The 21,926-nt window shown below is 47.5% G+C and overlaps 1 protein-coding gene across 1 annotated transcript; it reads left to right on the top strand.

Moving 5' to 3' along the window:
- Positions 1-5,472: 5,472 nt before the first annotated feature.
- LOC309548067 (uncharacterized protein) lies at positions 5,473-21,604 on the top strand (the record flags this gene model as incomplete). The annotated part of the gene is made up of 6 exons (XM_082248036.1): positions 5,473-5,621; positions 17,277-17,436; positions 17,929-18,090; positions 19,126-19,563; positions 20,202-20,498; positions 21,202-21,604. 6 exons carry the CDS (start codon positions 5,473-5,475, stop codon positions 21,376-21,378), a joined length of 1,383 nt encoding a protein of 460 aa, XP_082104162.1. The 3' UTR covers positions 21,379-21,604.
- Positions 21,605-21,926: the final 322 nt, after the last annotated feature.

Raw genomic sequence — 21,926 nt, 5'->3', positions numbered from 1 at the left:
CGTCGTTGTCCGAGTGAAACATGAACCGGGCGACTCTGATCCGAGTCATCCAAGGGAACAAGAAGAACTTGATTGCTCGGAGCTCCAAGACGATATCGACAAAGAGGATCCCTACGCCGACCACGTCCCCAGGGCACAAAGCGTGCCCAGAACTCCAGCCTGACAGGCTGGCATCCGTGGTAATCACTGTCCCCAGCATAGGCAGAAAAGATTTGCCTTGCGCCAGAGTGGGTAACAGGAGCCACCCCGAAAAGTCCACCCTCGTGAGGGGACTTGAAGATATTCTCTTGTCCACTGACTGAGGATTTTGTCCCACAGGTAATAACCTCTGCTGACAGAGATCTCATTGGGAACTGAGCAAACAGAATGCCTTTGAAGGCTGAAACCAGCAGACCCAGGGACCGCCCATAGAGAGGAGAGATAGTTGTCCCTGAAGGACCCAATCCTACCCCGCAGGGTCAGAAATTTTCCTACCCTGGGAGAAAAAACCTTGCATAAGCGGAGTCCAGGACCAACCCCAGGCAACCGAGACAAACTGATGGGGTCAATGCCGACCCCTGAAATTTGATCGTCCACCCGAACTCCTGGAGCGCCTGAAACGCGACCTGTAGATTGCTTGACAGAGTGGCACACGAGCCCGCCCACAACAGGAGGTCGTCCAGAAAACCAAGGACCGTAATCCCCTGCATACGCAGCAAAGCCAGCACCGGAGCCAAAACCTTGGTGATTACCCTGGGAGCCAAAGCAAAGCCAAAGGGTAACGCCACAAATATAAAATGCTCCTCTGCCACTGCGAAGCAGAGATACCGCTGAGGACCTCCATAGATAGGGATGTGCAGACACGCACCCTTTTAGTCGATGGAGATCAGAAGCCCCCTGGACTAAACAATACCCCCACTGACCGGATGGATGCCATCCGAAACCTCTGCACCCGCACAAAGCAGTTCAGAGACTTGAAGTCCAGAAACAGAGGATCTTGTCTCTCTCCCCTGGGAAACGTGAACAGGTTGGAATAAAACACGTGAAACCTGTCCCACTGAGGGACTGGCACAATGACTCCTAGGGCGAGAAGCTCTCACACCGCCTCCCATGAGATCATGTAATCGATCGGGAAACAGATTGAGATTTGAAGGAAGGAAACCTGTGTGCGGGGCGAGAACGAAACTCGAGCTCGCACCCTGAATGAAGCAGTTTGTGAACCCACCCCACCTGAATTAGGGACAACCAGGGTTCTCAAAAAGTAACGCAGACGGCCCCTGTGACGAGACCAACCTCGCCACATTGCATTGGAGGAGCCTGGTTGCCCGCCTGCTGCCTTTGGACTATGGACCAGGTTTTAAAAGACTTTGGCTCCATGGCGATTAAACTGTATTCGTGGGGTCTGGGTGCCATTCACCTAATAATGTGCACTCAGACCTGAGCTATCTGGGGATATGTGACATGTCTATGTTTAATGTATAAAAAGTAACTTTATATATTTTAAAGCATAATACTGTATTTTGGTCCCCATGTGTGTAATGGAGTCTCGCTGTGAAAACTAGCTTTAGCTGCAGAGAGAGGAAGGGATGGTTTCCAGCAGCCCCCTCCTGAGGAATGTCTACTGATTAACTGAGACTATTGATAAACATGTTAATGAGCTCACCTGGCTGTCTACTAAGGGAGGAAGCCAGGATGCATTGTGGGGATGTTTTGCTTCTGGGAGTCTGTAATGTGATACATGTCTGTTTGTGTTACAGTCTTCCATTTGGTCCCCTAAGGGAGTGTCCACCAGGTGGGAGACCTGTATAAATACGGGGGCAGGTAGCCCTCAATAAATATACCACTGCTTGACCTTCCACACGGAGCTTTGTCTCGTTCTTGGGGGGATTCACTGTATGCTGTTGGAGACCGATTGCTAGGAATGTAAGCTGATGTATGCTTCTCCTGTTCGTCTCCTAGCAGCTATTCGTGAGGTTCCAGTTTGGAGTGCTATTTTGTATCCAGTTCGGGAGTTTGGTGTCCTGAAAGTAGCTGAGCCTGTCTCTCAGAAAGGGGCATATCGCCTAAACGGATTTTAACCCCTTGTCTGCAGAAACGGTCCGTTACATTTGGTGGCAAGCGGCGTGATCGTTCCTACAGCCAGAAGGACAGCTACAGGAGACACCATTGCTCTGGATTTTACAATTGAGGGCAACGCATGTCCCAGTACAGCGACCCTGACAGCACCAGCATGGAACCAGCAGTGGAGTTCGATGAGGGTGCCATGGATGACCGAGATGCAGTCCGTAAAGGCATCTGGTACCAGGCACTGGGCATTGTGGAGTACCAGCGGGGTGAGAGACTCCCCAAGGAAGACCAGCGGTTGCAGAAGCGAGTAGCCCTGCGGATGCCCTTCCTGGGGGAGCAGCCCCGGGAGGAATGGGTAAAAGAATTGGAGCTCCGGGTATGGCAGGAGATGTGGCTGGAGGATGCCTACCAGGCGCTGTGGTGGTGTGTTGCACAGTACCTGCCCTGGACAGCCGAGCATGACAAGCCAGAGGGAGAGGAGTTTGATGGTCCTGGCTTGTTATGGGAGTCTTTTTCAGAGCTGGAATTTGGGAGCCCTACACAAGCCCGGTTCAGTGATCTCTTGGAGTGGAGGGAGAGCAGTTATGACTGGGACGACGCTCACGAAATTGAGCAAGACCTGGTCCACCTGGTGACCCGGGAGATGGAGCTGGAACAGGGCTACCAGCAGCTGTTCCAATACAGTGAGAAGGCTCAGCAGGAGATCAGCAGGACAGACCCAGAGCCAGACCCATTCAGAGGGGACGAGATGGTACAGTTTTACTGGGAAGAACCCCAGGTGGCCGGTAGAGATGGGACCGAGGTCTCTCCACCGGTCCTGCAGGGAATTGGGAGCCCAGTCTCCATTCCCCAGCGGCAGTGTAAAGTGCAGGGAGAGGAGAGCAGCTTCCTCCCTCCCCAGCGGCAGGCTGAGTTACAGGGGACAGAGGTAGTTGTTCCTGCCCCCCAGCAGCAAAGTGATATGCCAGGAAGGCAGTGTGAAGTGCAGGGAGAGGAGAGCAGTGTCCTCCCTCCCCAGCGGCAGTGTGATTTTTTGGGAATTGGGAGCCCAGTCTCCAGTCCCCAGCGGCAGAGTATCCAGCAGGGAATAGAGAGCCCAGTCTCCTTTCCCCAGCAGCAGGACTCTGTGTTGGGAGGAGAGACAGTCGGTCTCCCTCCGCAAAGACTGGAAGTATGTATGGGAGAGGAGATTGTTACCACCTCTCCCCAGCGGCGGATCAATGATGGGCAGAGTGTTCTATCGGGAAAGGAGCTTGTTACCCCCTCTCCCCAGCGGCAGCTTAATGTACCAGGGGGGAGACTGTAAGCCCCCCACCAGTGCAGATGGGACCGTGGTCTCTGCACTTACCACACAGGGGGTATGGATGGGCGGTCCTACCCCCCCACGACAGAGCTGTGTATCCAAGGGGGAGACAACCGGTCTCCCCATTCCGCAGCAGAGCTATGCACCTAAGGGGGAGACAGTCCGTCTCCAGCAACCAGGCCCCAACCAGACTACTCCGGTGGTAGTGCTGGCACCAGGACAGAGTACCGCTGGTCTCTGCCCACTCAGCAACCCACCAAGGCAGCCTACCAGTCCCCTACACAGCCGTGGTGAGGCACCTGGACATGGACAAGTTTCTCCTCTACCCAGGTGTAGTGACCATTTATTGTGGGTGGGCTGTACTGTTTTTTCTGCTTTGTGGGTGGGCTGCTGGACTAACGAGGGCACTGACCGGCAGGAGGTCAGGTACCCTGTTAGTCTTTTTGGAAAGGGGGAGAGATGTGACGAGACCAACCTCGCCACATTGCATTGGAGGAGCCTGGTTGCCCGCCTGCTGCCTTTGGACTATGGACCAGGTTTTAAAAGACTTTGGCTCCATGGCGATTAAACTGTATTCGTGGGGTCTGGGTGCCATTCACCTAATAATGTGCACTCAGACCTGAGCTATCTGGGGATATGTGACATGTCTATGTTTAATGTATAAAAAGTAACTTTATATATTTTAAAGCATAATACTGTATTTTGGTCCCCATGTGTGTAATGGAGTCTCGCTGTGAAAACTAGCTTTAGCTGCAGAGAGAGGGGGGGGATGGTTTCCAGCAGCCCCCTCCTGAGGAATGTCTACTGATTAACTGAGACTATTGATAAACATGTTAATGAGCTCACCTGGCTGTCTACTAAGGGAGGAAGCCAGGATGCATTGTGGGGATGTTTTGCTTCTGGGAGTCTGTAATGTGATACATGTCTGTTTGTGTTACAGTCTTCCATTTGGTCCCCTAAGGGAGTGTCCACCAGGTGGGAGACCTGTATAAATACGGGGGCAGGTAGCCCTCAATAAACATACCACTGCTTGACCTTCCACATGGAGCTTTGTCTCGTTCTTGGGGGGATTCACTGTATGCTGTTGGAGACCGATTGCTAGGAATGTAAGCTGATGTATGCTTCTCCTGTTCGTCTGCTAGCAGCTATTCGTGAGGTTCCAGGTTGGAGTGCTATTTTGTATGCAGTTCGGGAGTTTGATCTCCTGCAAGTAGCTGTGCCTGTCTCTCAGAAAGGGGCATATCGCCTAAACGGATTTTAACCCCTTGTCTGCTGAAACGGTCCGTTACAGCCCCCCACCCCCGAAAAGGGTGAGGGCGTCCCTCAGGCGGAGGAGGACCGGGCAGCCGAACTGGCTTGACCAGTCATGAGCTTCCCGAACCATGGCTTCCTGCGACTGCCAGAGGCCTTGAAGGAGTTACCTCTTTTCTTTGCCCCTAAGGCACGAAAGGACCCCCGAAGTGAATGAAGGACCCCGCCTGGCACGAGGAGATTTCACCTTTACAGGTGTGGGGCCAAAAGGTACCCACACCACCCATAAGACCTGTGAGCAATGCATCTAAGACATTCCCAAGAAGGCGAATACCCATAAAAGGGACATCAGACACAGATTTTTAGCCGACCAACATCCAGCCACAAAAAAGCAGCGGATTGCGACCCCAACTGCAAGAATCGAGCGATCAGAGGAGTCTCGCTCCAAGGCCGCAGCACAAAGGTACACCCATGTGAGTCACCAGGCCAAGGGCAGTCGGAGAGACCGCCTGAGCCACCAAGGTGCGCCTAAGCACCCTGAACCATTCCGTGACAGCTTGAGAAAACCATCACCGAAGTGAACCTAGGTTCGAGCAGGGAGCCTGCCACCAAACACATGTGGCGGGAAAGCGGCTCAATGCGCCTATCCGCCAGATCAGTGAACACCGTGAAGTCCTCCACGGGCAACCACGTGGATGCATTTAACCCAGAAACAATGCGGTCCACCTTCGGTGACATCGTCTAACAATTACCCACAGCATCCGCAAAGGGATAACGGTAATTAAACCGCTTAGGCACCGCCAGTGGAGGAGGACCCCTTCTCCATCCCATCTGAATGTGAGGACTGGGACCCCTCAGGGGGGACATTGTCCATGGCAACCAAAGCAGGCTCTGAGAGGGCATCGGCTGTTTTTGGAGTAGTGCGGAGTAGTGCGTTCAGACAGCAGCAGACCAACCTGGATGCCAAAGTCACCAGTGCAGCAGATAAGGAGGCCATGGAAGTTCCTGAAGCACCAGCCAGGTCTGTGGGGAGTTTGCTATCCTGGGACTCCATATTGCATTAAAAAGATTATTTAGGACACCGGCCCTTTAAATCGGCGGTTCCTGCAGTGCAGACCGTAAATCGACGCCACCGGTGGAGAACCCTTTAAAACTGCTAAAGCAACAGAGAAAGAGCCGTTTTGCAAGAAAAAAACGAAAAACCGCCAAAAATCAGCCCCACAGTGACACAGTATACACTATCACCTCATACATGCTGCTGCAGTGAAGGGAGAAGAGACCGCTCGCACTAGAGGCCAATTAATGCCCTGAACCACAATACAATGAGTGCCAATTAAAAGTAAATGGGAGGAGGCACTCACAAAAGGGCCGCCGCCCTTAGTAGGTGGCCGCCCACAACAAATATGGCGCCCAAACCGGCGCCCACAGTGAGAAAATGACGGCTGCCCATACAATGAGGCCAGATAGCCTGCCCTCACCCAAAATGGCGGCCGAACGAACTGCGCCAAATTCCCAGGGACCTGGCCACCGAGGGGACACCTCAGAGGCACCCCCAGACATAAAACAAGCCCCCACACCCCCCTCCCCATCTAGACAGTGTGCACCGCACAGCGCCCCCAGTGGGGGCAGGGAGGTAGGGGCAGCCCAAAATGGCCAGGGATAGGGATACTACAGAGACCACGTTTTTTCTGCCTTCCCCTAGGAGTGGGCCCACGACCCCCATAAAACTGTCCCAGGGACACAGGAGTAGTATCACTCACCATTCCATGGATTTTGGGCTCTGCTCTGACACGGAACACCTCCCACCCTGAGTGGGGGTGCCGGCAACCAGGAAGGGATGCTAGCAACACAGGGCATTCCGGTGTTGAGACATCCCGGCGAAGATGGATTCTCCGCAGGCTCGTCCCCGTCCTCAGAGGCACTGTCGTTGCGAGGCCTGTGCGCACCAATGACCTGCGACGCTCGTTGGCAGGCTGGGACTCCATAAGGATCTTATATTATCCAGTGCGGGGCCCAGCTTTACTGTCGCTTGTAGTCCTCCAGGGATCCTTCTGACTAACTAGCGATAGTGAGTGAGGAAAGAAATAAAAAGAAAAAACTTTTTGCAAAGAAAAAGAGAAAAAAACTGAGACATAGGTCCCAGCAGGTAAGCCTATGTCCTACTCCTACGCTAGGCAGCGGAAAACTGAAGAGCAGCTCCTAGTGGCTTATGGGTAATAGCTCAGGCACAGCCCCCTAGAGGTGTGTTATGTGTAAAAGCTTTTGTTTGTTAACCTTTTCACTGCCTAGCCTAAGAGGACGTAACATTATTTCCAATTATTTCACATAGTTACATCGTTAGTCAGGTTGAAAAAAAGACACAAGTCCATTTGGCTCAACCAATAAAAAAAACAGTAATGAAAACCCAACCATACAATCCCATATACACAATCCTATACCCGCAATTGATCCAAAGGAAGGCAAAAAAGAACCCCAGCAAAGCATGATCCAATTTGCCACAGCAGAGGAAAAAAATACCTTTCTGATCCCCCTGAAATGCAATCTGATATTCCCTGGATCAACTATACCTATAAATATTAGTACCCACTTATATTAAGTTCACCCAGGAAAGAATCCAGGCCTTTTTTAAAGCAATCTAGTGAGCTAGCCAGAACCACCTCTGGAGGGAGTCTATTCCACATTTTCACAGCTCTTACGGTGAAGAAACCTTTCCGTATTTGGAGACGAAATCTGTTTTCCTCTAGACGTAAAGAGTGCCCCCTTGTCCTCTGTGTTGACCTTAAAGTGAACAATTCAACACCAAGTTCACTATATAGACCCCTTATGTATTTATATATGTTGATCATATCCTCCCTTAATCTCCTCCTCTCAAGAGAGAATAAATTCAGTTCCTCTAACCTTTTCTCATAGCTGAGCTCCTCCATGCCTCTTATTAGTTTGGTTGCCCTTCTCTGCACTTTCTCCAGTTCCCCGATATCCTTTTTAAGAACTGTTGCCCAAAACCGAACTGCATATTCCAGATGAAGTCTTACTAATGATTTGTACAGGGGCAAAATTATATCTCTCTCTCTGGAGTCCAAGCCTCTGTTAATACCAGAAAGGACTTTGCTTGCTTTGGAAACAGCAGCTTGGCATTGCATGCTATTATTAAGTTTATGATCTACCAGAACACCCAGATCAGTGGCGGTTCTACATTAAATTGCTCCCCGGGCAAGACTCCCTACCGGCGCCCCCCCCCCCAAAAAAAAAAAAATAACATGACAACATAACAATAAATGCAGAGTGCCACAGCATTGCCCCCAATAAATGCAGAGTGCCACAGCATTGCCCCCAATAAATGCAGTGTGCCACAGCAATGCCCCCAATAAATGCAGAGTGCCACAGCAATGCCCCCAATAAATGCAGAGTGCCACAGCATTGCCCCCAATAAATGCAGAGTGCCACAGCATTGCCCCCAATAAATGCAGAGTGCCACAGCAATGCCCCCAATAAATGCAGAGTGCCACAGCATTGCCCTCAATAAATGCAGTGTGCCACAGCAATGCCCCCAATCAATGCAGAGTGCCACAGCAATGCCCCCAATAAATGCAGAGTGCCACAGCAATGCCCCCAATAAATGCAGAGTGCCACAGCAATGCCCCCAATAAATGCAGAGTGCCATAGCATTGCCCCCAAAAAATGTAGAGATGCCAGCGTGTCACCTTTCAATGCAGAGCGCCAGCGTTCCCCCCGTGAGACCCGTCCATGCACTTACCTCACTTCTCTTCAGTTCAGTCCCCGGATTCCCCGCGTCTCCTCAGTCCTCCCGCGGCGCCTCCTCCTCGGCCAATGGTGTGGGGTTTGCCTTTCGGCCAATCAGGAAGCGGGAGGACCCGCTCCCTGATTGGCCAGGAGGAGGATCAGTGTGACAATAGCGAATTTTCATTCGCTATTGTCACACAATGGACTGGCTCGGGGGAGAGCAATGCTCTGTGCCTCGGCTGCCACAGTGAAATTATTCAAAGTTCCTCGGGCAGCCCGGTACCATTTGATCCACGGACCGGTACCGGTCCGCGGCCCAGGGGTTGGGGAACACTGTCATGCCGCCCCCAACGTGTCATGAAAAAATGCCGCCCCGGGCGGCTGCCCCGTTCGCCCATGCCTAAAACCGCCACTGACCCAGATCCTTCTCCGCTATGGATTCCCCCAGTTCTACTCCACCTAGTATGTATGATGCATGCATATTGTTAGCCCCCAAGTGCATAACTTTACATTTATCAAAATTAAACCTCATTTGCCACATAGTTGTCCAATAAAACAGTGCATTGAGTTCAGCTTGTAAATTGGAGACATCCTGTAAGGAAGTTATTCCACTGCAAATCTTGGTGTCTTCTGCAAAGATTGCATTGGTACTTTTAATCCCAGACCCTATATCATTAATAAAGATATTAAAAAGTAAGGGTCCCAACACTGAACCTTGGGGTACACCACTGATAACCTTAGACCATTCAGAGTAATAATTATTAACCACTACTCTCTGAATTCTATATTTTAGCCAATTTTCTATCCATTTACAAACTGATCTTTCCAAGCCAGTAGACTTTACCTTACACATTAGCCGTGTTTGGGGAACTGTGTCAAACGCTTTTGCAAAATCCAAGTATACTACGTCCACAGCCACCCCTCTGTCCAAGGTTTTACTTACCTTCTCAGAAATCAGGTTTGTTTGACAACTTCTGTCTCTCATGAATCCATGCTGTCTGTTGCTTAAAATATTTTTTTCCAGCAAGAACTCATCTATGTGGTCTTTTATTAAACTCTCCAGTATCTTCCCGACTATAGAAGTTAAACTAACAGGTCTATAGTTACTTGGCAAAGACTTTCATCCCTTTTTAAATATAGGCACCATATTGGCCCTACGCCAATCCAGTGGTACTATTCCAGTCCTTAACGAGTCCCTAAAAATTAGAAACAAAGGCTTAGAAATTACAGCGCTCAATTCTTTTAGGATGCGTGGTTGGATGTGGTGCAATTTTGATCTGGTTACAAAAAGGGTACTGTGTGAGTTTAGTGCGGGTGCAGTGCAAATTTAATCTCCAGCTATGCCCAGTCCCCTCAAAAATTGCAATAAATTTGCAACAGTCACAACAGAAATCGAACTGTGAAATTGCATTAGATTTTCACTGCATCAGTGTGAACCTGGACTTACTGGATGTAGGTAGAAAGTAATATTGTACAAGGAACTGTTCAGCTGTAGGTGTTTATTTTTTTGTTTGATCAGCTGATTTTTTGTTTGGTTCATAGGCTAGAATGGAGAGATACTGGTATAGTTAATGTGTTACCTCTAGTCGACATAAATTATTATAAGATGGTAATACTTGTCATTCCCTTCAAACAATATATATTTATTTATTTTTATGGAATGTGTTACCTCTAGTCGAAATAAATGATTATAAGATGGTAATACTTGTCATTCCCTTGAAAGAATATATATTTATTTATATTTATGGACCTACACCTGTATGAGAATTGAATAGATGCTTTTGATCTCTATATTTCACGGTATAATTATATCTGTAAGTGTCCCTGTTAGATATATGGGAAGAAGGCTGTAGGGAATATGTGTATTAGCTATATATACCTTAGAAATAGACCTAGGATTTCTGTACATATAATTGTAACTATAGGGAGGGACCAGAAACTAACAATTGGTCTACTGAAGGGATCCTCAAACTACAGCCCTCCAGCTTTTGCGGAACTACACATCCCATAAGGCATTGTAAAACTCTGACATTCCCAGACATGACTAGGCATGATGAGAATTGTAGTTCCTGAACAACTGAAGGGCCATAGTTTGAAGACCCCTGGTCTACTGTATACTTTTCTAACCCTAGGAACATCAAGTGGTTTCTGAACACATCATTTAGAGTCCCAAAAGGGTTGAGCCTATTTTCACCAAAAATCTAGGTCCATTACTAATTATTAACCATTTTTAAACATCAGAGGGTAGAAAGGAGTGTATGAAATATTACCTTAGCATGATCCCCACCATTCAGATCTAACCTAAGGTCTAACCTTTGATTTTACATACCAGGCTTATAATATACCGTATATACTCGAGTATAAGCCGAGTTTTTCAGCACATTTTTTTGTGCTGAAAACGTCCCCCTCGGCTTATACTCGAGTCAAGGAAAAAAAAAAAAAATTCTGTCCGCTCCGACGGGTTTAAGGTTTAAAAATGGCGCCGCCCGTCGCATACATATCACTGCGCACGCGCCGCCGCCGCTCGTGTAATTTCGGCTATTCCCGGCGCCGCTCGGGAGAGGCCGGGAATAGCCGAAAGTATACGAGCGGCGGCGGCGCGTGCGCAATGACGTGTCGGCGCCGGGCGGCGCCATTTTTAAAATGAAGCCGCCTCTGGAACAGGTAAGTGAAACAGCTTCACTACCTGCCATGGGCTGCGGGCACACTACGAGGGATGCAGTGCTGCGGGCATGGTCCACATGTACCATGCCCACAGCACTGCATCTCCTGTAGTATGCCCACAACCCCAGATCCTCTTGTACCATGCCAGTACCCTGCAATCTCCTGCACCATGCCAGTGCCCTGCAATCTCCTGCACCATGCCAGTACCCTGCATTCTCCTGCACCATGCCAGTACCCTGCAATCTCCTGCACCATGCCAGTACCCTGCATTCTCCTGCACCATGCCAGTACCCTGCAATCTCCTGCACCATGCCAGTACCCTGCAATCTCCTGCACCATGCCAGTACCCTGCATTCTCCTGCACCATGCCAGTACCCTGCATTCTCCTGCACCATGCCAGTCACCCTGCATTCTCCTGCACCATGCCAGTACCCTGCAATCTCCTGCACCATGCCAGTCACCCTGCATTCTCCTGCACCATGCCAGTCACCCTGCATTCTCCTGCACCATGCCAGTCACCCTGCATTCTCCTGCACCATGCCAGTACCCTGCATTCTCCTTCACCATGCCAGTCACCCTGCATTCTCCTGCACCATGCCAGTCACCCTGCATTCTCCTGTACCATGCCAGTACCCTGCATTCTCCTGCACCATGCCCGCCGCCCTGCATTCTCCTGCATCATGCCAGTCACCCTGCATTCTCCTGCACCATGCCAGTCACCCTGCATTCTCCTGTACCATGCCAGTACCCTGCATTCTCCTGCACCATGCCCGCCGCCCTGTATTCTCCTGCACCATGCCAGTACCCTGCATTCTCCTGCACCATGCCCGCCGCCCTGTATTCTCCTGCACAATGCCAGTACCCTGCATTCTCCTGCACCATGCCAGTCACCCTGCATTCTCCTGTACCATGCCAGTACCCTGCATTCTCCTGCACCATGCCAGTCACCCTGCATTCTCCTGTACCATGCCAGTACCCTGCATTCTCCTGCACCATGCCAGTCACCCTGAATTCTCCTGTACCATGCCCGCCGCCCTGCATTCTCACCCTAGGCTTATACTCGAGTCAATGATTTTTCCCATCTTTTTGTGGTAAAAGTAGGGGTCTCGGCTTATACTCGGGTCGGCTTATACTCGAGTATATACGGTAGATGATATCTATTGTCAACAGATTATCTAAACTCAATTTTTTTTCTGCAGTGGACAAGTGCAATATCAATTGCTTAATATTTATAAAAGTATAGTATAAAATATATTTATACTAAATGTGATCATCCTGTGATCGCTAGAGCCCAGATTGTCCTGGACTCCTACCTCCGAGATTATGTCTGGGTCATTAGTGATCAATAGATCCAGGATTGCATTCTCTCTAGTAGGGGAATCCACCAACTGTGACATGTAGTTATCCTGTAAGGTTTCCGTGAATAGACGGGCCTTATGCGAGTGTGCAGTCCCCTCTTCCCAGTCAATGTCGGGATAATTGAAGTCCCCCAATATGATGACTGATCCCAGTTTTGCCGCTTTACCTATTAGTGCTAAAAATTCCAGCTCTACCTCCTCCCCTTGGTTAGGTGGCCTATAGCAAACCCCCACAACTACTTTTCCCTTATCTTCTTCCCTATCGAGTTCAACCCACACAGATTCTAAATCCATGCTCATCCCATCCGTAATGTCACTCCTTTCTAGCACCTTTATATTGTTCTTGACATAGAGACATACCCCTCCCCCTCTTTTTCCTACCCTGTCCTTCCGGTACACAGAATACCCTTGTATATTTGCCACCAGTCATGTGAGGGGTCGAACCAAGTTTCTGTTATTCCCACAAGGTCTATGTCCTCCTCATGTACTAACATTTCCAACTCATCCATCTTATTAGCTAGGCTCCTGGCATTAGCATATACCCCTCTTAGTTTTACGGAAGTTAAACGTGATTGGCGGTTTTGTTTATTTTTGTTTGGTCTGCTGTTTTCCCGCACAGACCCGCCAATTGATGTTGTTGACCTAATGTCGCTGCTGACCCTACAACTGCCTTCAGTCCTCTGCTCCCTCCTGACTGATTCTACTTCTGAGCCCTCCCCCCCGTCTCCTAGTTTAAAAGCCCCTCCAACTCGGTGGCCATCTTTCTCCCCAAAAGAGCTGTACCGTCCCCATTAAGGTGCAGCCCATCCTTACTAAAGAGCCGGTAGCCGACTGAGAAGTCAGCCCAGTTGATTTCAGAGGCATTGTAGATACACCAAAATAGCCTTCAGTTCAAAAACACTGTAAATAAAATGTTTGGCATTTGAAAGAATTTTGTTCCTCTCCATTTGAATTAACACCTTAAAAGTGCCTTTTTACCTAATTGTTTTTGAGAGATGATAGGTTTAACAGACTAGGTGGCCAGTGATTGTTTATTAGGTGGAGATATCTTCTATTTCCAAACACACAAGTAGGCCTTAATTGAGAACCTCAGACATGAAATATGAACAAACCATATCCCTCTATAATGTGTACCTGTCTCTGTCCAAGGCACTAAGTGCCATTTCTGTCTGCTGCTTCGTTCCTCTGCTATCAGCATGAATAACTTCTAACATGTTTTCCTGACACCAAGAGAAAAATGGTGACATGGGAGGGACTGCCAGCAGATTTACAGCCTTATCTCTGTTCCTGTGAGCTGTGTGAAATGGGGGGGTGTCTCTTCCCTCCAATCGGCTCTCAGAACTCTCCTCACTGATCTCTGCAGAGTGTAACTTCAGCTCTTCGCCCCCTAATTTAAACTCTCAGATACGTGTTAAAATTCAGCACTTTTAACCAATGTAGAGAAGAGGGTTTTGCTTCATATAAACACGTTCTCATATAAGAAATACAAATCCTCACTGGTTAGACATATGCTGAACAGTGCCAAAAGCTTAATTCCCTTACACTGGAATTCTTCTACTACACCCACACTCAGGGATTGGATCATACACCTTGACCAACTCTTTGAGATGGAAAGGGCGGTTGCTATGAAATATGAAAGAAATGATCTTTTCCACAAACTTTGGGCCAACTGGAAACTGTTCACAACCTCACAAGAATACCTGACTTTAAAATCTCCCACGTAGAGTGGAGTATTCCCATTGGAAGGCACTTCTCCCCTGATCCGTATTAGATGGCAATTTCTTTTTTGATCAGTACAACAAAGCTTTTTAGTTATGCAGTATGAGTTTACAGATTATAACCTCCCCACATTGGAGGCTGTACACCTCCCCTTATCTCCCCCCCCCCCTACCTGGACCCTTCCCCCTCAGTGTTTGTCAATCTGTTCTTTTTTCTTCTACTCTTTCCCACTTCTTTCACTCCACTCATTAGACGGGACTCCCCTTCTTCCCTGTCGGTGAGCTGGAGCCTTATTGTTGCTCGACTACTTCTATCCACAACACCCAATAACTTGGATTAATTCTTGATACATCAACACTTATGAATGCTTTTGCCTAATTACCACTGTTTGAAGATAAGACCTAAGTTATATGTCTGTATTGGGTTAATAGGTGGCTGGGTTACTGAGTATGTTATACTTTTGTATCTTGTTCTTTATACCTTCCCGGTATTACTTAAAACATTCTATATCCTAATGTACAAGTTTACAAATGTATGCTGAAATATTTTTATTTGTTGTATTTTCATTACTTCAATAAAGCACCTTTTTGTGTTAAAAAAAAAAAAAAAAGAGAAGAGGGAACTACAGATAAACAGGTACAATGTATGTTAGAGGATTTTTTTCATCTCTATGTATCATCTGAGGCCAGTCACATCACTGGGTATACTGTATGGGTTTACAACCACTTTAAAGAGAATTATGAAACAAACAGGGCAGAAATGTCTGTTAATTTATCCAGTTTGTGGAACAAAGCTGTACAAGGTATTACTTTTGCTGATGAAACTTGCAACTAGACAGTGCATTTGCAAAAGTCAAAAAGAGCTAGAAGAGATTGACAAAATTCTCTTCATAGAGACAAAGGAGTCTAAGGTAAAAAAGAGTTAAATAACTTCACTGTTCTTAACCAACAAAGACATGTTACTTTCTTGGAGACCAAGTAATGGACAGAAGACAAGATCCCACAATTGCATGAAACTACATCTTGCTACTCCTACTCCTCCAAGCACTCTCAGATATCCTCCAGATCAGTGCTTTAAGTGGGCCGGTACGCACGGGTACTCAGTACCGCCACTTCCAAATATAGCTCTTGAGCGTACCGCCACCTCTCTGTGCGCCCAGAATGTGCTTTTAGCGTACTGGAATGCAGTGGCGTCACTGGGGGGGGGGCTGAGGGGCCCAACATTAGTCTGTGCCCACGTATGTGCCCCCCCAATTAAAACCAAGACAGACAGAACAGTCACGCCGCATCTACAAACAGGCCAGGGCCCGGCGGAGGGGGAGTGCACAGCGGCATGACATCACGCGGCCCACGCCAGCAGAGGGAGGGTGCGCGCAGGTGCATCTGCGCACCAAGCACCATCAGCCCTTCCCAGGCCCAGCCCAGGCCTAGAGAGCGCGGGACTGGACAGGCGTGTTATGGACGCACTCACTGGACGGACTGACTGGGAGAGAGTCAGAGTGTCGGTCGACGGTCGTTGTGGTGAGAGTGAGACAAGGCAGCAAGCATATGGCAGCGCCCAGTCCAACAACAGTCAGAGTTAGTCAGAGCCTCAGAGGAGCCATTATTACCAGGACAGACACGTGGAGCAGGCCGGGCCGGGGGGCATTGGTTTTAGAAGTGGGCCGTGGCGGCAGCCTGGGAAGTGAGTCCACTCACTGCACATTTGCATTCTCATGATACCACCCTCACACCCTGACAATGTGGCTGACAATGCTATTGCTGACAATTTACAGCTGAACTGCTCCACTTACCTGCCACCTCTAAAATCGATGTCCCCGGGCCTGCTCCTTGTGTGCTGGCTCCTTTACTGCATGCTGCTGCCTCGCCTTACTCCACTGATGCTGTCCGCACACACTCTGGGCCTTCAAATGCATAAACACGAAATATTCGTGACTGATGCTTAAATGTTTCATGTTTATGCATTTGAAGGCCTAGAGTGTGTGGACAGCATCAGTGGAGTCACCGGTAAGGCAAGGCAGTAGCACGCAGCAGAAGAGCCAGACACAGTCAGCACATGAGAAGCAGGCCGGGGTACATCGATTTTAGAGGTGGCTGTGGCCCGTGGCAGGTAAGTGGAGCAGTGAATCCACTACACATTTGCATTCTTGTACCACCGTCACACCCCTGAAAATGATAATGTGGACTGACACGCTGACAGAATTTTACAGTTGAACATCGCAAACATGTATAATACATGTCAGTAAGTTTGCTTTGTCCAGCTGAAAAATTCTGTCAGCGTGTCAGTCGACATAGTCATGTAATGTTTATGCTTTTAATATCCATTGTTTCTTGACAATGGGAATCAAATGCATAAACATGAAAGATTCCAGACAATGGGCATCAGTCACGAATATTTCATGTTTATGCGTTTATTAATTTGCCAATTTGTCACAAATGTTTCATGTTTATGCTATTGAATGCCCAGAGTGTGTGGACAGCATCAGTGGAGTCACCGGTAAGGCGAGGCAGCAGCACGCAGCAGAAGAGCCAGACACAGCCAGTACACGAGAAGCAGGCCCGGGGACATCGATTTTAGAGGTGGCAGGTAAGTGGAGCAGTGAGTCCACTGCACATTTGCATTCTCGTACCACCCTCACGCCCCTGAAAATGACAATGTGGACTGACACGCTGACAGAATTTTACAGTTGAACATGGCAAACATGTATAATAAATGTCGTTGAACATGGCAAACATGAATAATACATGTCAGTAAGTTTGCTGTGTCCAGCTGAAAAATTCTGTCAGCCTGTCAGTCGACATTGTCAAAGCTGGAGACACCACTGCCAGTACGCTCATTTTGGACCTCTGCCGCTTTTCAGAGCGCCGGGCACCCTCCACAATGCACGCCCCCCAACTCGTCACACCGTGAGCAGAGACTGTCTCTGCTCTCGGTGTGACGAACCAGGAAGCACGCACCACGAAGGGTGCGGAGAGACTACATTACCCATAGTACACCCTTGAGTTTTAGTGAAAAGCGCATGCCTGAGGCTTTTGCCGCTGTCAGTGTCACTGTCAACAACCCAACGTGGTCGTGGCCGGAGACTCGGAGAGGGACAGAGGGTGCCTGCACGCCATTAGCCTGCTATTTACCCGCACTTGTTGACGTGCTTGCCTCTGTAAGTACCCTGTATGCCTTTTTATACTTTTATCCAGTTTAAAACTAAGAGCATTAGATCCCTCTTCCTTTTTATACCTGAGTGATACAGAGATCTGGAGGCAGGTCCACGGAGGGTTGGAGTTGTGGAGGAGGAGAGACACGCTGTCTGTATACAACACTGTTGCTTGTATGACCCTTTCTGGGTCTAGTATTGAGGTGAGCTGCTATAAGAGCACCAGTCACAGAGATCACCGGGATGAATTGACATTTGAGCACTTTATCTATTTATTTATTTAATATTTTGGTAATACCTTATTGAATTAACTTTGAAGTGTTATTCACTTATTTATATGTGATTTATTTATATGCACTTTAGTTTGCATGGGTCACATTATTGATTTACCACTCAAGTAAGAATTCTTTATATTTGTATTCATTTATTAGGTCACTATTTCTTTGGCGCAGCATTATTGATTTTTGGTATATTCACTAGTGTAATGTGTAAACACTGAATGCTTGCGGCCTGAGTTTTCTGGATTGTTTTATTATTCTTTATTTTTTGTGGTTTTGCGCTGATTATTATTTCATTTTATAGGGACAGAGGGTGCACTGCTCGGTAATAATAATACAGTAATACCTAATAATAATACCTAATACAGTGTGACTGTGATGTGAAGAACAACACTTAATATGCTCTCCTGGCTTCAGAGTACTAAAAGAACACGGTCAGAACTTGAATCAGATGACTCGCTGGCTGACACCCCACCAAGCCAGAATTATATCGCTGCAGGTCAGATGCAAGCTAATGAAAGCAGCACTTGCGCCGTGGTCAAGCACGAGAATGACATCACTTCTGATGACAACAGAAGCGTTAGCGATCATGAGTGGCCAGAATGTTGGTCCCAAGCAAAAGTCCAGTATTTCTCCACAAATTATAGGTGGCTGATGAGCAGAAATCAAAAGTTGGGTTGTAGTGTGTGTAGTCAGGGCCGTTTGAAGGAATTTGGGGGCCCCAAGCAAAATGGACATGGAGGCCCCCCCGACCCCCCGCACACACGCAAAGCCTACAGGAACCACAGCATAGCCATACAGTTTAAGTATCTATCTATCTATCTATCTATCTATCTATCTATCTATCTATCTATCTATCTATCTATCTATCTATCTATCTATCTATCTATCTATCTATCTATCTATCTATCTATCTATCTATCTATCTATCTATCTATCTATCTATCTATCTATCTATCTACATATATGATATAGATAGATAGATAGATAGATAGATAGATAGATAGATAGATAGATAGATAGATAGATAGATAGATAGATAGATAGATAGATAGATAGATAGATAGATAGATAGATAGATAGATAGATAGATAGAAAGAAAGAAAGAAAGAAAGAAAGGAGAGAGAGAGAGAGAGGGGAGGGGGACAGATAAACAAAAAGAGACATAGGAAGACTAAGATTAGAAGGGAGATAGAAAAAAAAAAAGAAAGAAGTTTTCAGACCTGTCGGCACTCGGCAGATGTAGAAGCAGAGTGGTCCTAGCAGCTACTCACCCTGATGCTATCTGCTCCTCACTCATCCACACCGGCTGCAGGACTTTTAATTGCATTTAGAGCCCTGCTATCTGTATACAGTAGGAGCTCTCAATCTGCACTGTCCATGGGCTGGTCCATACTCTGCATAAAGTCTAGTTGGTAGGCCAGAGAACTCTCTTGTGTCTGCAGATCTTATCAGACTTTTTACAAACGTTTTGAGGCAGAGAGGGGCCCCCTTGAGGGAGATCCCGATAACAGTGTCATTGCACTTTACTGCTTTGACGATCAAAGGGGCGCTCACAGCCTTACACAGTGTCGTTGCATTTATTCTTAACCAGTCGTTGTCTTGGGGCCCCAGGCCAGCTCGGGGCCCCAAGCAATTGCTTGGTTTGCCTGCCTTGTAGCAACGGGCCTGTGTAGTCAAGTTTGTGCTCACGTCGTGGACATGCAGCAAGGGCAGAGAGTGTCGCAGGAGTGGAGTGGGTGCTTAATCTCGTCTTTTGGAAGGGACAAGGCTGCACAACAAAACTCACTACGAAAGAAAATAAAAGAGCACAGAGACTCAATTTATCACAAGAAAGCAGTTGAAATAAAAGAGAAGGCAACACAAAATACAATGCAAAAACACATTGAAGCTATGAGAAAGGCTGAATACGCTTCAACTTGCAATGTGTTTAGAACAGCTTATAAGATTGGCAAGCATGGGCGTCCCTTTACAGACATGCCAATAGATGTCCAGTTGCAAGTCTTAAATGGGGTCAAGGTGGGCAGAGTTTTGCACTCTAATGACTCATGTGCAAATATACTGGATCACAGCAGCTAAAATGAAAAAGAAAGTAGTGAATGACATAGTGATGAATGACATAAAATTGTGTGTGCTCATTGATGAATCCACTACAATAAGTGGAAAGTCTGTGCTTGTCATGTGCCTGCGGTCAGCTATTTCTAGTGAACAGCCAGACACAATAATTTTTCAACTGATTGAGCTGCAGGGGACCACAGCAAAGGACATCACTGAAGCACTGTTAGGATGTCTTCATAACAATGGCTTTGACCCTCACTACCTACAGGAACATTTGTTGGCATTTGCTTGTGATGGAGCCTCAGTGATGCTTGGGAGGAAAGCAGGAGTTGCTGCGCAGCTTTGCTCCAAATTCCCTTACCTGTTTGTCTAGCATTGTTCCAATCACAGACTGGAACTGGTAGTTTGTGATGTTTTGAAGGAGGTAGGAGGAATCAACCACTTTAAAATATTTTTAGATCAGCTTTACTCCCTCTACCACGCATTCCCCAAAAAACCAAAGGGAGTTAACCGAGAGTGCTCACAATGTTGGCCAACGTCTCCTTGTGATAGGCCGTGTTTTATCAGTGCGTTGGGTTGCTTCAAGTGAAAGAACATTGAAAGCAGTATGGGAGAACTAGCAAGCTCTGCAGGTACACTTTACAAGTGCTGCTGCTGATACCAGCAGAGATTCAAGAGAGAGAGCAAAATACAAAGGACTCAATGATGTTCTCACTACTGTTTCTTTTGTGGTCAATCTTGGCATCATGTATGACGCTCTCACAGAACTCAGTGACCTCTCAAGAATGCTCCAGAGACGGGACATGACTTTGGATCAAGCCGACAGGCAGCTGGACCGACAAATCCGGGTGTTTGAGTCAATGGTATCCACACCTGGTCCCTACACACAAACTGCCATTGAAGCTGAAAAGAAAAAAATCTTCAGAAATGTATGCCTGCATGAAAATGAGAGGGTTATAAAAATCAACCCTGGGCATTTTTTCCATAGCCTGGCTGAAAATGTTAAAGCGGAGTTCCACCCAAAAGTGGAACTTCCGCTTTAAATATTCCTAACCCCCTGACATGCCACATTGGGCATGTCATTTTTTTTTGGGGGGGGGGGGACCTAGTTTTGACAGGTACCCGTTCCCACTCCTGCTCGGAGCGCCGCGGCGCCCTGAGCGGAAGTTCTCCTCTCTCCCTCCCTCCCTGCAATCCTCTGGGACATGTCAGAGGTCCCAGAAGATTGCCGGCCAATCACGACGCATAGCGCAACTCGCGCATGCGCAGTGCGTACCCGGCTGTGAAGCCGCAAACTGTCACAGCCGGGTGCCCACATCAGTGATGCCGGCGCCGCAGAGCAGAGAGGGAGAAGACGGCGCATAGCTGGACCATGGGACAGGTGAGTGTGCGGTTAGGCTGGAACTCCGCTTTAAGTGCAGGATGACTCCAACAAGTTCCTCACATCACACATGTCAGTAGAACCTCATCTGAAAAGACAGATAGTCACCTCCTCTCAGACATCAAGGTCCTCCAATCTGACTCATGGCCTGCATCTCTAGATATTCAATATGGGGATGCAGCGTCCAGACGTTTATGTCAGAGATTCAGAGTTGGGGAGAGGGAAAGTGTCCTAGGATTTAGGGAGTATAAAGACCTAAAGCTTCCAAGACACCAGAAGCCCTGAAGCCTCTTCTTAAAGCTGTCCACACCATTGCAGTATCAACAAGTGAATGCGAGCGAGCTTTCAGCTCAATGAATGATACTTTGACAGATAAAAGAAACTCTCTCGACATCAAAAGGCTTTCAAATCTGATCTTCCTGAAATGAAACGGACCACCCTTGGATTAGTTTAATGCACAAACATATGTGCAGACATGGCTGGCACTAGGGAGGAGAAGTGCAGCATTCACAAACTGTGAAGCCCAAAGTGCAAGGAAAGTGGAGCCCAAAACATGCTGGAGCCTTTTCTAGGTAAAATTATTTGTACAGTACTTCTTATTTTTCATTTGATGTAGTGTGATTGTATTTTGCTGAATCTGCAGTTGTATATTTTTCAGGGATAAAGAAATGAACCATCTTCGACTTCAAGACAATGTTTATGTTCTACCGTTCTATGGTTATGGTATGTTTTTAATTTATTTTATGTACATTTTGTTAAAAACATTTCAATACCCTTTTTGCACATATTATTTAGGTTCAGTAGCTCTTTCTAAGGGTATTTTTTCAAACTCCGGCTTTTGCACATTTTATTTATGTTCAGTAGCTCTTTCTAGCTCAAGCAAATCCACAAACTAAATAAAAGGATTTATTATTTTTTATAAGGTCGTCTGTCTGTTGACTGCTGTATATAAAACCCCTTCAATATAGTTGTTGTT

This window comes from Pelophylax lessonae, assembly GCF_965119305.1.
Source record: "Pelophylax lessonae genome assembly, chromosome: 2".
In the NCBI taxonomy this organism is placed as follows: Eukaryota; Metazoa; Chordata; class Amphibia; order Anura; family Ranidae; genus Pelophylax; species Pelophylax lessonae.
Note: the sequence above shows the minus strand (reverse complement) of the source record. Positions and strands in the feature narration are given on the sequence as shown.